General features: G+C 46.9%; 1 protein-coding gene across 1 annotated transcript in view; it reads right to left on the minus strand.

Annotated features, from left to right (window-relative positions):
- ift56 (intraflagellar transport 56) overlaps window positions 1–17,592 on the minus strand; it is an 87,211-nt gene that overhangs the window by 14,921 nt on the left and 54,698 nt on the right. The window contains exons 11-16 of the mRNA XM_070861592.1: window positions 17,483–17,536; window positions 16,011–16,074; window positions 9,292–9,380; window positions 6,805–6,888; window positions 2,670–2,739; window positions 1,200–1,306 (exon numbers count right to left, since the gene is read on the minus strand). Coding sequence (XP_070717693.1) covers window positions 1,200–1,306; window positions 2,670–2,739; window positions 6,805–6,888; window positions 9,292–9,380; window positions 16,011–16,074; window positions 17,483–17,536 — 468 coding nt within the window. The remainder of the gene's footprint in view (window positions 1–1,199; window positions 1,307–2,669; window positions 2,740–6,804; window positions 6,889–9,291; window positions 9,381–16,010; window positions 16,075–17,482; window positions 17,537–17,592) is intronic.

Genomic DNA, 17,592 nt, shown 5'->3' on the forward strand with positions numbered 1-17,592 from the left:
TGGCAGTTTTAGTCAGCACCTAGCCAAGCTGGAGCTGATCTGAGAGTGCTTTGTGCCCACAGTGGGTGTCTGAATTACAAATTGTCCCATTCCCCAGTACTGACAACCCACCTCCTCTTGATGAGCACTGAACTCAGCAAATAAAAAGACTTGCATTTACATAGTGCCTTTCACGACCTCAGGATGCCCCAGAGCATTTTATAGCCAATTAAGTATTTTTTAAGCATGGTCACTGTTGTAATGTAAGAAATCCGGCAGCTAATTTGCGTATAGCAAGGTCCCACGAACAGTAATGAGATAAATCACCAGATATCGGACCTTAACATTGCTGTGGCAATAACCTGCCATTCGTTAGCGTTGTCCCTGCCCGTATAATTGCCATGATGTTGTTCCCAGCAATTTGCTGGAAGTGGGAGGTAGAAATAGCACGGCGCCCTCAGCAGGGCATTTGGGACCTGAGGGACTTGAAATGATTTGACTTAACTTTCTGTGGCATGTTTAGTTTGCGCCATAGAATGATAGAAATTCACAGCACAGAAGGAGACCGTTTGGCCCATCGTGGCTGTGCTGACAATGTACAGGAACTTCCCGCCGCTCAATGCATTTGAATGGGGGACCAGCCAGCGAGATGCCATTGTTTGTGAAGCTAATGGTGGAACAGCGCATCTCCGCCGTTACTTTGCAATGAATCATCTAACCTGCGGCTTTTGCACATAAAATCGCTGTTATTTTGGCAGCAATTTTTGGGCCAATGTGTTTTACTGATGCTGGTTGAGTGACAAAGTTTGGCCAGGACACCAAGGGTGATCTCTCTTGCTCTTCTTCAAAATAATGTCATGGGATCTTATACGCCCACCTGAGCGGTTTAACCTCTCATCTAAAAAACGGCACCTCCGACAGTACAGCACTCCCTCAGTACTGCACTGGAGTGTCAGCCTGGATTCTGGGCTCAAGTGTCTGGAATGGGACTTGAACCCACAACCTTCTAATTCAGGAGGAGAGAGTGCTACCTACTGAGCCACAGCTGAGACATTAACTTGGATTGAAAAAAAAATCCTTCAAAAGCATCACAGACACACAAGCGACTGCCAAGGCTCATTTATGATCACGGGAAGGTTTGTAAAAGTAGACGAGCTGTTTGCTGCAGTTGGTGCAATCCCTTGAGCACGAAGCGCTCCTCAAAGCGTGGTCTAACTTACCTTGTAGCAGTCATTAGCCAAGAGTTGCAGGAGGCTGAAGGACTCTCCAGATGTCTCCATCTTCAGGTAGAGCTCCCACGCCAGGCGGGGCTTCTTGTTCATGATATCTGTGAAGGACAGAAAAAAATAGTAGCAGCTTCTGAAACGGAGTCAGCACCAGGCTTGTAAGCAAAGAGCAGGCCATGGGAAATGAGGGAGCAGGGGTGGGATATGCAGTTCACTGCCTAAGTGAGATGGTCCTCGTGTTATAAAGACCATCCTCCTGAGTAGGCCCCAGTGATCTCTGGGGTATTTTTATACCACAAATGCGCAGAGAACTGTGGGATAGATTTTCTCGGACCTCATTCAGTCAGCCCTTGTCACCTGATGGGAAATAGCCAAGAAAAACTCAAAAATTAAATGAGCTTCTAGTCTTTGTACCACAGCTGATTCTGCTCCAATGTAGAATCACATTTTTACAGCACAGAAAGAGGCTATGAGAGCAGGCTGGGGCATTTGGTCAGCAGCCTTCTCTTTCTATGGGAAAATGTCTCAGTTTGTACCGCGTTTGCTGAGCCACACAGACCAGAGATGTCAGAGCCAAGTTAGGACACCCCAGTCGGGGTTGTATTGTACCTCTACAATTGGCCTTGGGGAAGGGAGGAGATAAGAAAGATCAAGGGTTCCCACTCTCGATCGAATTGCTCCCGAGAAGGCTCCACCGAGAGTGTTCTGTGAGCTTTGTGCAACGTCGTGCCACTCGATTCCACTCAAATGGCCTAGCAAGCCACTCAGTTGTACAGGTTGAACCTCCCTTATCCAGAACTCCCTTATTCGGAACCACCCCTCGTCCAGAACCATTCCCGGCCACCGGGTGGCTCATGAGCAGATCTCCGACATGAACAAATTGAAGTCTTTCCTCCTGCAATCCCTGGCTTGACCCCGCGATCCACCTCCCGCATGATCTCTCTGCCGCACTCCCAATCCCAAGCCAGCCAGCCCCAATATCCCCTTGCTCAGTACCTGCACCATCCAATTTAACGTGACCACCCCTCGTCCGGAAAAATCCCTTATCCAGAACAGGCCAGATCCCGAGGGTTCTCCTGGATAAGGGAGGTTCAACTTGTATAATGCGACTTATCACCTTCTCAGAGGCAATTAGGGATGGGCAATAAATGCTGGCCTTGCCAGCGATGCCCACATCCCATGAATGAATTAAAAATTGATATAGACATTTGTGTAACGATATGGAAGGGCAGAAGGCGCTCGACAGCAGGTCAGCCCCACACAGGCCACACCATTATTGTAGTCTAGGATATCTCTTACTTCTGAGCAGCATCTCATCCGTTGGCCCAGCCAAGAGCTGACCAAATGCATGGTGCACTTGGCAGATGAAAGCAAAAATGCCGACACTAGCATCTTTAACTGCAGCAATGTGAAAGCACCTCCCTCCGCAAAGAGTCATGAATTCTAGAGCTATGCTTAACTCACAGCAACGGGCCAGCCAGCTGAGGTAAATGTAGTCGTTCTTCAGCTTCTCACTCTGAATCAGCTGGAAAACCTGAGGAATAATGAACAAAGGCGCAGAGCTTAGAGGGAGGAGGTGCTAAATGGATGACTGTACCGAGCCGCGCACATCAGGGAGGTTCCAGGTTCAGGCGGTGGGCCTGGGGCGAGTTACATGATGCAGGCTGGGGCAGCAGTAGGGATGCAATCGGGCTCAGTGTCCCCATTCTGAGGAGGTGATGGTAGTGGGGAGAACAGCAGGAGGTTGCAGCACCTGATCGCTATCCAATGACTGCTTCTGGAAAGTGAATGCGTGTGAACATCAGGGTTCAGCTGTGATTCACTTCACGGTCGAATAGCCTAACGCTCACACTGAAGAAGGGTCAGCCGAGTAAGATGTTGAAGGGAAGAATGAAGAGTGCCCACCCAAGGCGAGGTGGTGAAAGAAAAACACATAACTTCTCGAGCGAGGCACTTCGGGTCAAAGCAACCTCCAGCTACTTCGATTCAACACAAGAACAAAAATACAGTTGGAAAAGTGACGGTGCAAAGGCAAATTAAGCACTCTAATTAAACAAGGGGTTGAGCATGAATCTAGAGTTCTACGTAAGGAGCCTGCACTGATCGGGGTCTGTAGTAGTCCACGAGATCAGTTTCTTTAATAGTGGTAAAGGCGCTTATATGAAACCAGGGCTCCTTTAGGTGCTGATCAATGAGCAATCACCGCCAACAGCATTCTTAAATTTAAAAAACCCAGGTGAAGGTGCAACGTCCAATTTGCGCACAGCAAGCTCCCACAAACAGCAATGTGATAATGACCAGATCATCTGTTTTATTGATGTTGATTGAGGGATAAATATTGGCCCAGGACACCGGGGAGAACTCCCCTGCTCTTCTTCGAAATAGTGCCATGGGATCTTTTAGGTCCACCTGAGAGAGCAGACGAGGCCTCGGTTTAACGTCTCATCCAACAGATGGCACCTCCGACAGTGGGAATTAAAAACTGGCAGATTGCTGGAACAAGGGAAGAGAGCAATTCAGAGTTTTCAGACCTTGAGGGGAAAGAATGAGTCCAGGGTAAATAGACAGGACTATGAGTCATGGTTTTACCACAGGGAAGAGGAGAAATCTGTAGGAAAATGTATTTAGAATTTAGCAGGAACAAGTAGAGGAAAGTTCAGAGGAAGGCGGACAGCAAGATTGTGATCGAAATAAAGAGGTTGATGGGTAGAGGTGAGAGAAGGATCAACTAACAGATAACAAACTTTTTCTTGTACGCTGTCCAGGAGTGTTTGTGGGGATGGGGTGAAAACAGATATGGGAGCAAGATTAGAGTTTTAATTGCAGGGAGTTTTGGGCATTTTTGGCATGGTGTTTGCACGGTGCAGCAGGGCTGTGTCGTCCAGCTTATCCTGCAACTACTAAATAATCACTGTAACAATAAGCTGAATGCTGGGGGCTGGCATGAGTTCAGGTAACACTTGGCCAAAAACACTCAGTGCACTGAACAGGTAGTTCACCAGGATGTTGTGGGAGCAAACTCCAGATTGTGAACATTATAAGAACAGGAGCAGAAGGCCATTTGGCCCCTCGAGCCTGCTCCGCCATTCAATAAGATCATGGCTGATCTGGTCTTGGCTTCACTCAACTCTACTTCCCTGCCCGCTCCCCATAACTCTTGACTCCCTTATCGTTCAGAAGTATGTTGATCTCCACCTTAAATATATTCAATGACCCAGCCTCCACAGCTCTCTAGGGTAGAGAATTCCACAGATTCACGGCCCTCAGAGAATAAATTCCTCCTCATCTCCGCCTGTCAAGCCCCCTCAGAATCTTCCATGTTTCAATATCATCTCTCATTCTTCTAAACTCCAATGAGTAGAGGCCCAATCGACTCAACCTTTCTTCATAAGACAACCCTTTCATCTCAGGAATCAACCTCATGAACCTTCTCTGAACTGCCTCCAATGCAAGTACCTGTATATCCCTCCTTAAATAAGGAGATCAAAACTGTACGCAGTACTGCAGGTGTGGCCTCACCAACGCCCTGTACAGTGGTAGAACCAACAACCAATACTTTTACTCACTTTTAGAATGGAAGCAAGTCTTCCTCGATTTCGAGGGACTGCCTATGATGTGATGATGATGTGTGCAGTTGTGGCAAGACTTCCCTATTTTTTATACTCTATCCCCCTTGCAATAAAGGCCAACATTCCATTTGCCTTCCTAATTACTTGCTTTACCGGCATGCTAACTTTTTGTGTTTCATGTACAAGGACTCTCAGGTCCCTCTGTCTCGCAGCATTTTGTAGTCCCACTCGTTAAAACGGAGATGAGGAGGAATTTCTTCTCTGAGGGTCGTGAATCTTTACCCCAGGTCTGCTAGTTCCCGTTAATTTGGCCATACTGCAAGTTGCTGATACTAAGAGGACTTGGTGTTCATTTAGGACTTATTCACCCATGAGACAACAGTGCCGCAAACCTACTCTTTCCAAACCTCCAGGCCCGCAGAGTTCAAACAGGACAAACCAGCGGGGAAGAAGTAGAAGAACAAGAGCTTCCCGGCTTCGAGGATATGAATGCAGAGTTTGTGGGCACATGGGGTATTGGATCAGCTGGCCTATATGTAGAATTTAATTGGAAAGGAAAATCAGGCGGGGGGGGGGGCGGGGGGTATAAGGTATCTGATAATCGCCCTTTTTTTAACGTCTTCACTGAAGCTGAAAGTTCTGGCGATTTATATATACTGCAACTGCAGGGAGGTCTTACTGCAGTTGTACAGTTCCTTGGTGAGACCACATCTTGAGTATTGTGTGCAGTTTTGGTCTCCTAATCTGAGGAAGGACATTCTTGCTATTGAAGGAGTGCAGCGAAGGTTTATCAGACTGATTCCCGGGATGGCAGGACTGACATATGAGGAAAGACTGGATCGACTAGGCTTATATTCACTGGAATTTAGAAGGATGAGAGGGGATCTCATAGAAACATATAAAATTTTGACGGGATTGGACAGGTTAGATGCAGGAAGAATGTTCCCGATGTTGGGGAAGTCCAGAACCAGGGGTCACAGTCTAAGGATAAGGGGTAAGCCATTTAGGACTGAGATCAGGAGAAACTTCTTCATTCAGAGAATTGTGAACCTGTGGAATTCCCTGCAACAGAAAGTTGTTGAGGCCAGTTCATTAGATATATTCAAAAGGGAGTTAAATGTGGACCTTACGGCTAAAGGGATCAGGGGGTGGAGAGAAAGCAGGAATGGGATACTGAAGTTGCATGATTAGCCATGATCATATTGAATGGTGATGCAGACTCGAAGGGCTGAATGGCCTACTCCTGCACCTATTTTCTATGTTTCTATATATGGAGATAGATGCCAGGAAGTATTTCTGTACAGAGGAATGGGGTTGCCAGGAAGGGGTGGTTGAGGCTGAGATACTGGACTCATTTAAGAAAGAGCTCAATGCCCTAATGGTGAGATACTATGGTTGATATTCTGTAAGGACAAGATTAAATGTGTTAATGGGCTTTTTACAACTGAACCAGACTGTGATGTTGTGCTCTATTCAATTTACTCGCTATTTTTCTGAAAAAAATATACTCAGGAGAATTTTGTGTGACGTCTTACTTAAAAAAAAAATCACTTTCTACAAACTACACGAAGACCTGTGGAGCAGGTCTCATTGTTAAGTCGCTTCACAAACAGACAGCAGTAAACAGCCTCAGGAAGCCAGGCGATGGGCAGGGAAGTCTGTCGTATCGTTTCTCAGGTTCTTCCGGCTTCCTGTAGAGCTCACAGGCTAGTCCAAAGTCAGGCCCCCGTTGCTTCTTCTTCAGTCGTTCCGAGGGGGAGGTGGTGGTGGAAAGAAGGTGCTCCTGGGGATGCCTCCCATTGATGACACCACGGACTGGAAATCATTGAGACCTGGTGGTCTGTGAATATCATAACCTTAAATAAGGGGAAGCCTTTATTTCCCTTGTCAGTACCATGATCACAGTTAATATGGTCAGTGTGGGTTTAAAATGTTTGCATTATGTTAGGGATCCCAACATCCCTAAAGGTGCCCTGCGGTTTCTCCGAAGTTGTTGGAGCCCAGGTGCCTGAACAAACAGCGTCGCTTACCTCCTCAGCCTCTTTGAAGTTACCAACAGCTGCTTTCGCCTGTGCATAATTGAAGTTAAAGAGGTCGTCATTATAGAAGTAACTCTGTTTAAAACAAAAAGGAAGAGTGTGTCACATCCTACAGACACTCGCTATCTGTCGTGGCACCAGGTGAATCTGGCCTTTATGTCCACAGAACTCATGCTATTGAAAATCAGGTGGATACACTCCCTAACTACAATGACATTTCTGAATCTGCTATTTTCTTTCATCTTCTAAGTTTGGCCCCCTGCCCCCTCTATTTCATGGGTGGCGTGCTCCCAGGACCCTACCGTTGTTGCTCCACAATTACCGTATGGATGATCAATGGTGATTTTTCCCGATCCCCACCCGCTAGGTGGGTAAGGGGCACCTTCCCTCATTGTGCAAGACCTTGGCAGTTAAACATTCCGCACCAAAGGCTGAACTGTGTCAAGCAGTGCGCTCGCTGTCAGCTGTGGTGAAATGCACACTTCGATCATTTAGAGCCTGTAAACCTGGAGGGTTTGATTCATGCACTGGTGGAGTGAATGCCAGCTCGTGTCGCACAGAAAGCAGTTACAGACATTGACAAAAACTGGCCCCGTGCAAAGGATAGTGGAGCACCTTGTTGGACACGTACTATCCCAATTTATAGCACACCTTGCAGCAGGGAACAGCGGCTGCAGAGATCCCACTTCTTTGATAAACAATATGAAAACTGGGGGATACAGAATGATGAATATTCATTTCTAAATACGAAAAGGAATACCGCCAAGAAAGATCAGTGTCTGTCTTTGATCAAGCAATCTATAAATCTCGCAAGATGTTAATTATTCATTTGGTAGCAATAATTCTGCTTAGTAGAGAAGGAAATACCACAGGGAAGGTCACCTCAAACCACACTCGAGACTATACAAAGCAATTAGCAACATTTCCTTTATAAAATATACATAGAAAATCCAACTATTTGCAGCCAATACATTTTTAATTTTAAAGAAACCCAGATTTTTGAGTGAATGTTGTGCTTATTAATACGAGAGGCGGCAGAGCTGGGGAACACAACACTTCTCACTCTAGGCTCCCAGCGTCAGCATCAAGCACTCTCAAGTGGAGCACAGACTGACTAGGCGCAGACACAACAATGTACTGCAGCCCCAATCTCAGACCAGGTCCTTTAGGGCATCAGGATGACATTTCCATTACCCACGGCAACTATTGCAGAGGGCTATTCGTTTTAATTTGTCCAAGTTATGGGCAGCTTTGCAGGATGGGGCTCGGTCTACTGGGAAATGAGCTGAGTTAACCAAACTTTATTTTCCTAGGCCCATAATAATGGCAGTGATTGGAATCTTCATCCCATCATGGTAGCTTTAAACTAGCAATACTGAGGAGTACTGCAACAAATGACAGGAGGACATTAATAAACTTGCAGAATGGGAATATAATCGGCAAATGAAGTTCAACAAAGATAAAGGCGAGGTATTACATTTTGGTAGGAAGAATCGGGAGGTCACATTACTTGGAGGGTGCGAGTCTGGGTGGGATAGAGGAACAAAGGGATCCAGAATAGCCTCTGACTTCACTGACAAACGGAGTCAGAAAGCAATTGGCACCAGCTCTATGTTGTGTCCTTGGATGCTCTAATAATGACTTCATGAGGCAATGTGTTGTACTTGAACTGTAGTAACCTTAGACCTTTATTTGCTAACTTCAGAGTGAGGATCACACCTGGTGGCCTGCCTTTTATACAAGGCCAGGCACACCTGTACAGGTAATCTGCAAGTCTCCCATTGCTGTGCCCTCTGGTGGCACACCTTGATATAGCACCAACAGTAGCCATGTAGGATACATGACACTCTAGGAACAGACATTCCTCAATTTACTCAAAGATGGTGCAACCCCAATCAGCATCTGGGTGGAACTTTTCCCAAGCTCAGAACAGCAGAAGTGTGGAAAAGGTCACAGGTTTTTAATCCAATAATCATTCTCAGGATGTGGGCGTCGCTGGCAAGGCCGGCATTTATTGCCCATCCCTAACTGCCCTTGAGAAGGTGGTGGTGGGCCTCCCTCTTGAACTGCTGGCAGCGATTTGATACAAGAGTGGCTTTCTATGCCACTTCAGAGGGCAGCTCAGAGTAAACCACGCTGGTGCGGGATTGTAGTCACATGTAGGCCAGATTGGGTAAGGCTGGGAGGTTTCCTTCTCTAAAAAGGTATTAGTGAACCAGATGAGTTTTTAAATGACAATCCAACAGCTTCATGGTCACTTTTACTAGTTTAAAAAAAAACAGAATCCAAATTCTCAAACGGTGGGATTTGTATTTACGTTCTCTGGATTGTTAGCCCAGGCTTCTGGATCAGTGGTCCAGTAACTTAACCACGCGAGCGTACCCCAGGTCACTTGCCTACCATCCCAGTGGTGTGATGGCCACATGGAGGGGTCAAGAGTCTGGAAGAAAGGAAATACAACAATAACATTCTACTGACCTTGACAGAGTTTAGGTAGATCAAAACATCCTCAAACTGTTTCAGTAGAAAAAAACAGGAGGCCATGCACTGACGCCCAGGGATGGTATCTGAAAAATAAGACGAGTGTTACAGCGTGAATGAATAAAAGGCTTTATAAGGATACGATTGGGAATTGAACTGTGGCTCTTTTGCTGAGATGTTCAAAGTTTAATGCAGCAGATTAAAAGCTGGACTATGGGGAAGATTTTTAAAAAAAGGTAGCTTCTCCATTTTATAATCCCTACTGCACCACAAGCAAACCCTTGACTGAGGATGGGCGAGCATGCTGGTCTCAGCCTTCTAATAACCAATAAAACAATGCGTAGCCGGTTTATAATGACAGGCCAGGTGCTTCCACTAGATTGCGCTGCAGCGCAACTCGCTGAAAATTGGCCAAACCAGCGCAAAAGATCGAGGAATTTCAAGCACAAATTACGTCCAACGCAAATTGAGTTTCCACGATTTTTTACGCTACAGGTTGGACCTCTCTGCTCCGATATTCTCTGCTCCGGAAACATCCTTGGTTCGGCTTCGGCTTCGGCATCGGTTTCCCGCGCTCCCTGGCTCTCAGCGATCAGTGCGCAACTGCCACTTTGCCTGCGTGGCGTCCCGGTTTCCCGAGCTTCAGTGAGGTGGCCGGGCAAGGAAAGGGAAGGGCAGGCGGCTGACTCGAGGTGTCGAAGCTGGGTCTGAGGGAAAGGCGGGTTTATTAAAAAAAGAAGAGCACCAAACCAGCACGTTAATTAACAAATGTGGTTGGGAGATTTCTACATGGAGAGAGAGAGAGAGCGAGGCCCAAGAGCGAGCCTGAGCCGGAGTGTGGTGGAGGCATTCAGGAGCCCGGTCTTCAGGTACCAGCAAGCCTAGGCTCGGCATGACCTCCCGTGGTTCGGAAAACTCTCTGTTCTGGCACCGGTTAGGTTCCGAGGGTGCCGGACCAGAGAGGTGCAACTCGAGGTTTAAAAATCATTGCACTAGAAGCCGGCTTTGCCCACAAGACTGGCCTCGTTCCTAGACAGAATTCATCACCACTGCGGGTCCCAGCTAAGTGTGCATGTTTGCGGGCCTTTGAGGAGGGTCTTAAAATTAAGCTGTTTTTTTTTTTGTTTTAGTGGGAAGACCGAAGCCATTGTCTTCGGTTCACGCCACTGTCTCCATTCCCTTTCCACTGATTCGATCTCTCTCCCTGGCAACTATCTGAGATGACTAAGTCTGTTCCCAACCTTGGTGTCATATTTGATAATGAATTGAGCTTCCTACCACATCTGTTCAATCACTAAGCCTGTCCATTTCCACCTTCATAGTGATGCCTTCCATGCCCGTGCTTCCGACATGTCTTCCTTTTTCCTCAACCGAGGATTCCCCTCTGATGTGGTTGACATGGCCCTCGACCATGTCCATTCGGCTCTCGCCCCTTCCCCTCCCTCCCAGAACCACGACAGGGTTCCCCTTGTCCTCACCTTTCACCCCACCAGCCTCCACATTCAACGGATCATCCTCCGCCATCTCCAGCGTGATCCCACCACCAATCACACCTTCCCCTCCCCTCCCAGCATTCCAAAGGGAACACTCCCTCGGCGACACCTTGGTCCGCTTCTCAATCACCTCCAACAGCACCTCCCCTCCCCACGTCAGAAGATGCAACATCTGCCCTTTTACCTTCTCCCGTCCCACTGTCCAGGGCCCCATATACTCCTTCCAGGTGAATCAGCAATTTACTTGTATTTCTTGCAATTTAGTATACTGTATTCGCTGCTCACGATGTGATCTCCTCTTCATTGGGGAGACCAAACGCAGATTGGGTGACCGCTTTGCAGAACACCTCCGTCCATAAGCGCGACCCCGATCTTCCGGTTGCCTGCCATTTTAATCCCCTGCTCCACTCCCACTCCGACCTCTCCATCCTCTCCTACACTGTTCCAACGAAGCTCAACGCAAGCTCGAGGAACAGCACCTCATCTTTCGTTTTGGCATTTTACAATCTTCTGGACTCAAGTTCAACAATTTCAGACCATAACCTCTGCCCTAATTTTTTCAGGCAGCAGCTGTTTATGATTCTGCCATCCCTATCTGCAACATTTAACCACTCCTGCCTGCCACCCTACCACAGGCCGTCCCTTTTGTTCTTTCCTTCCCTCCCCCCTATCCCTGCCTCTGCGCCTGTTACATCGCTAACTTTTCCAGTTCTGACGAAGGGTCACAGACCTCCAAGGTTAACTCTGATTCTCTCTCCACGGATGCTGCCTGCCCTGCTGAGTTTCCGACATCTTTTTTTTGTCCCACCTTCATAATATCGCCTGTCTCTGGCCGGATCACAATTTATCTGTTGCTGAAAATCCTCAGCCACGCCTGGACTTGACTATTCCAACGTATTCCCGACTTCCCTAGGACTACCCTCCATGTCCCGCTCACCCATCTCCCCTGTGCTTGCTCACCTACATTGGCTCCCAGTTAAGCCACGCCTCGAGTAAAAAATTCTCATCCTTGTTTTCAAATCCCTCCATGGCCTCGCCCCTCCGTAATCTCCTCCAGCCCTATAATCCCCCTAGACCTCTATGCTCCATCTATTCTGGCCTTTTGAATATCCCCGATTTTGAATGCTCCCCCATTGTGATTGTGCCTCCAGCTCCCACGTCCTAAGCTCTGGAATTCCCTCCGCCTTTGCACTTTCCTCCTCTAAAACACTCCTTAAAATCTACCTCTTCAGCCAAGCTTTTGGTCATCTGCCCCGGCATCAATTTTTTTTGGTTAACACTCCTGTGAAGCGCCGTGGAATGATTAATTACATTAAAGATGCTATATAAATGTGAGTTGTTGGTGTTTTAAGTGCAAGGACACTAATAGGCATGTTTTAAAACCCTTCACATTTTTTAAAATTGTACTGAGGAACTGACTAGTGTACACCAATGTAACCAGTAAATGGTTCTGTATAGCTTTATAAAGTCATTTAAAATTGGGTTACTCACAGATGGTGGACTAGACACTGATTAAAAATGCATATTTTTTGTGATGTACCCATTTTCAGCGATATTAATAAAGTTGCCACTCTTAATAATATCGAGAAGTCATTTTGAATGCAAAACTCCCCCCAAAAATTACATTCTAAAATACTGCTCGACTGCGCTGGTTCATGGACATTTTTTACATTTGGCGATATGCAAATGAGTTTGAGCAAAGAAAAACTGAAAAACGAGCGCAATTTGAGTACAATTTGCATCCGGATTGCGCGCTCAAAGCGGAAGCTCTTGGCCATAGACTTGATGACGACAATCCTACTGTAAACTCTCATTGTAAACGGACATAGGGAAGAGAGGCAGTGCAGGTACAGAACTGCTGAATATTTTTGGTTCCGTTATCATCTGCATACTATCCTCCTGCCCTTGAGCATGGGGTGGTCAGGAACAGTACTGCCAATACCATTCGAAGCAGGCCAACAGGAAACATATTGATGCTGCACAGCACCGTCCCCTTTCCTTTAAGAGGGGGCACTTTGATGGTACAAAACACAAAATTAGCAGCACTGTTTAGAGCTAGCGGGGTAGAACCAGGTCACACCTAACGCTTTTCCTGTGTTTTCATCGCCGCGGTGGATGGGGTGGCCTCTTGTGCGAAATCCAGCTCTTTGTCTCCAAGAGGGAGTGCCAGGCTGCCGACAAACCCGGGGGCATAATTGTAGGGCCGACAAAAAAAATAAGATGGCGACCTCGGCAGTGTGCCCTCCCCTTTAATGGTGGCCACAGTGGCATTTTGCACCCACTGCAAAACACAGTGCACCGACAGGAAAAACTATCGGGGGCACTGCACGGCGGCCGCAAGATTTTTTTAGTTGAATTTTGCTTGCAGGGTGGGAGATCGGCGGTGCGCGCTTTGATGACGCACTTAGGGGGGTTCGGCAGCAGTGGGATGGAATTGGGGACCGCCGGAAAAACCACTGAGGATAATTTCGCGAGCGCCGGCCATTTGACACTGCCGTGTGGCCGTCCCTTTCTGGCGGTAATATGCCTTATCAAGAGGCTGAATTTCGGCTCCAGCATATATCACCGTGAAATGAGAGTTTACAGTAGTCTGACAATCTACCTGTCAAATAACGATACTGTCTCTTCCCACATTCATCAAATTCGGCTTCTCGGCAGCCAAACAAGTTAACACAAGTCTAAATTCCAAGCATTTCCCAAGAAAAATACAATGCACAGTGCCAAAATCTTGAACATTCCCATCTCCAGGACATGGTGGCATGACTTAAAAGGAGGATTTTGCAAGCCAAAAAAAAGGGGAAATTGGATCCCGGGTTAATATATAGTGGTACTGAACACAGAAGCAAAGAAATGATGAGGAACCTGTACAAAATATTGGATAGGCTACAGATGCAGGTTTATAGAGAAGATATTGAAACCAGGGAAAAACTGCAACAATGTGGATTCGCAGGATGAATCGATCGAGGATTTCAAAATATTAAGGGGAACAGATAGGGTAGATAGAGAAAAATGATTTCCGCTGGTTGGTGAGTCTAGGACTAGGGAACATTGTCTAAAACATTCGAGCCATACCTTTCAGAAGTGAAATTATAAACACTTCTGCACACAAAGGGCGGTAGAAGTTTGGAACTCTCAACCGCAAACGGCAATTGATGCTCGATCAATTGCTCATTTTAAATCTGAGATTGATTTTGATAACCAAAGGTATTAAGGGATATCAGGTAAAGGCGGGTATATGGAGTTAGGTCACATGATCGCATTGAATGGCAGAACAGGCTCGAGGGGCTGAATGGCCTACACCTGTTCCTATGTTACTAAGGACGACCCAAGAGATGAGAGGATCTAGATTACATGAAAGACTTCAAACTAGGGCTGTATTCACAGGAGCAGAGAAGGTTAAGGGGGATTTAATAGAAGAGTTGCGGATTATGAAAGGGCTTGAGAAGGTAAACAGTAAAAGATTGATAGATTTTTGTTAACCAAAGGTATTGAGGTATTGGGGTAAAGGCAGGTACACGGAGTTAGGTTGCACGATCACATTGAAAGACGGAACAGGCTCGACAGAGAAAGACTGCCGATTTGTAAAGGTGTGACTTTCCAGCAGTGCAGCACCAGCGTGTCGGCTCCACAGACGTCCCATGTATATTCACAATTGTGATTCCTCTCCTTCCCCGCACAGAAAATAAACCAGAGAAAGAGGAAATCAATCACATGGCTGCCCTCGTGTGCTTATTGGCAGCAGGGTTCAGTGCGGCTTTAGCAAAGCCTGGGAGAAAGACACCCAATTCCCACCTTCTCAGCCATGGACGGTGCAAAGATCTCGCTGCAGGAAGGGGAGAAAACACAAAGAAGGGAGCATCACCATCACAGTGACAACTGCCGTGTGGAATCTGGGATATTCATACTGGGTCTCTGGCAGGGGATGGGGGGAAATTGCAGTACGATTGCCAAAGTCTATAATTATTATGGGTCCATTGTGAGGCTTATGCTGTTATACTATGGAACAATCTGTTCAACCACACAAATCGAGTGGTAAGGTGCCCGTTCTCAAATACATTTCAGCAACAACAACAACTTGTGTTTATATAGTGCCTTTTACGTAGTAAAACATCCCAAGGCGCTTCACAGGAGGGTTTTAATACAAAACAAAAAAATTTGACACCGAGCCACATAAGAAGAAATTACGGCAGATGACCAAAAGCTTGGTCAAAGAGGTAGGTTTTAAGGAGCGTCTTAAAGGAGGAAAGAGAGGCGGAGAGGTTTAGGGAGAGAGTTCCAGAGCTTGGGGCCCAGACAGCTGAAGGCACGGCCACCGATGGTGGAGTGATTATAATCAGGGATGCTCAAGAGAGCAGAATTAGAGGAGTGCAGACATCTTGGGGGGGGTTGTGAAGCTGGAGGAGATTAAAGAGATAGGGAGGGGCGAGGCCATGGAGGGATTTGAAAATGATGAGAATTTTAAAATCGAGACACTGCTTAACCAGGAGCCAATATAAGTCAGCAAACACAAGGGTGATGGGTGAGCGGGACATGGTGTGAGTTAGGACACGGGCTGCCGAGTTTTGGATGATCTCAAGTTCACGTAAGGTAGAATTGCGGGAGGCCAGCCAGGTGTGCGTTGGAGTAGTCAAGTCTAGAGGTAACAAAGGATTTGTTTCAACATATACATATTTCAGCAGGTACCTTAACCCAGGGAGTTACAAGGATGTGTGGACAGGATGTTAAATTGTTATACAGCAGGAGCACAATTACCTGCACTCCAACTAATGTAAGACAAAGCTGTGCTTGAGACAGTGAAATTTCATAATGTTTCCCTGATTATTTGGATTGGTCTTCATTCCTGTGCCTAGAGCGTTGCTGTACAAAACCACAAATTGAGGACTCATTAATCCTCTAATTTTCATTTTCCACTGGGTGGGGTGAGGAGAGGAGATGTGCCTCCACCAATAATGGAGGTTTGAGCTGTAATGTGGAACACCTCCGGCTCTTTCAGCTCACTCAGCACCAATGTTCCATCTCATTTCTTCTTTGTGTGCGGTTCCTTTAACTGGCTGTGCGGCCCATTCAAATTTTTGCACATGCCCGGTTTCTTCCATTGAAAAGCCGGAGAGAGGCCTGAGCGGGACCTCCAGACCGCTGTGCTCAGTGAAAACATTGCTCAGCACCCATTACAATTAAATAGCGCGTCCTGGGTTAAGCCGCTCACATGGCTCAAGTACGTACCACATTCACTGGCAGAGCCTCCGACTAGCTGGAAATACTGCTGTGCAATCTTCAGGTGCTCCCTCTGTGAACAGACAAAGAGAACACAGTCAGATGTGAGCATTTCTGTGCACCCAGTTATTGATAGGCTTTCATCAACCCAGTGCTAAATCAGGTTTCCTTTACTGCTTTGTGATGCTGAAATAAAGTTGGCAACATAAAAACAGATCAGTATCCTCACAGATTCCTGATTTGGCTCCAGGTCTCTTCCTCACCCGTCGTTGGGATCGGCAGGACTAAAATCAGCTGGAGGACGAGAGTGAGCACTCATGGGGTTGATGGCCTTTTCATATCTTTGACATATAAATGTGTATTTAAAAAAAAACACACCTTTCTGGCAAATGAGATGAACAGCCAGTTAATTTGTTTTTGTGGCATTGGTCGGGGAATAATGTTGGCCAGAACACGGAGATATTTTACACCTAACTGAACATAGACAGGGTTTCGGTTTAATGTCTCATCCAATAGACCGCACCTCCAATAATGCAGCACTCCCTCACTCCTGCACCGAGGTGTCAACTTGGATTATGGGCTCAGGTCCTAGAATGGGGCCTGAACCCATAACCTTCTGACTCAGTGGTGAAAATGTTAATATTGTACAGGAAGTGCGGTGTGCCAATGGTGCAGTAGAGGCCGAGTGGCGGAGGAGCGGCGAGAGATCGTGGCGGAGATGCGGCGAATGAGGGTACGGGGACCAGAAGAGCCGAGGGCCCAGGGGCAGCACGGGCCCAGCCCACACTGCGATATGTGTGCGCACTAGGTCCGTGCAGCAGAGCAGGTCTCCAGTCGTCCTGGTTAATCCTTGCCACTGGATAAAGGCCGGGCTCTGTCAAGCTCGTGTGGTGGCTGATGTGCAACGGTCACCCCACGTTAAAAAAATCTACGCACAGGCATCTTCCACCCCTGGAATATTAGGTCCTGAATATCTGTGAACCCATGTGGAAGCAAGTCATCCTTGTTCGAGGGATCACCTATGATGATATGAGAGGTCGAGTGTACAGTATTGTGTGAGGTGTTTATAAACACCCTGCTGATTCCCAGTGTTATCACTTCCTAACAGCATAGCTGAGACTGATGGCAAAAATCCAAAATTCATCGTTTGACAGCAGTGTTTGAGGGCACAGTCACAGATGGACAACAGAGAAATACACAGGAACAGATGGCCACACACAGCGGCACACACTTAGTAACTATGTTAGAGAGTAAATCAGTGCCTGTTAATTGGGAAATCCGACCAGCACTGGTGATCGATACAGGTTCACGTTATGATTCCCCACGGGCAAATTCACAATTTCAGCCTCTCCCCAATATCAAAAATCATAGCATGGGCATTCACAAACGCAATCCCGTATCCATCGCATAACGCACTGGAGCACTGCCACCTCCCGCCCCCCGCCCCCGGTCCCAGTATAATATCTAAAGCATCAACTCACCGAACCCTGTTCCTGCCCCAGGGCTGCATTCACCACGCCTTTCAGGATATATTCCTAATAGTGGAGAGGAAAGACAAGGCAGTATATAATATAGTCCATTAATTAAAGGT

This window comes from Pristiophorus japonicus, chromosome 19 (assembly GCF_044704955.1).
Source record: "Pristiophorus japonicus isolate sPriJap1 chromosome 19, sPriJap1.hap1, whole genome shotgun sequence".
Classification (NCBI taxonomy): Eukaryota; Metazoa; Chordata; class Chondrichthyes; family Pristiophoridae; genus Pristiophorus; species Pristiophorus japonicus.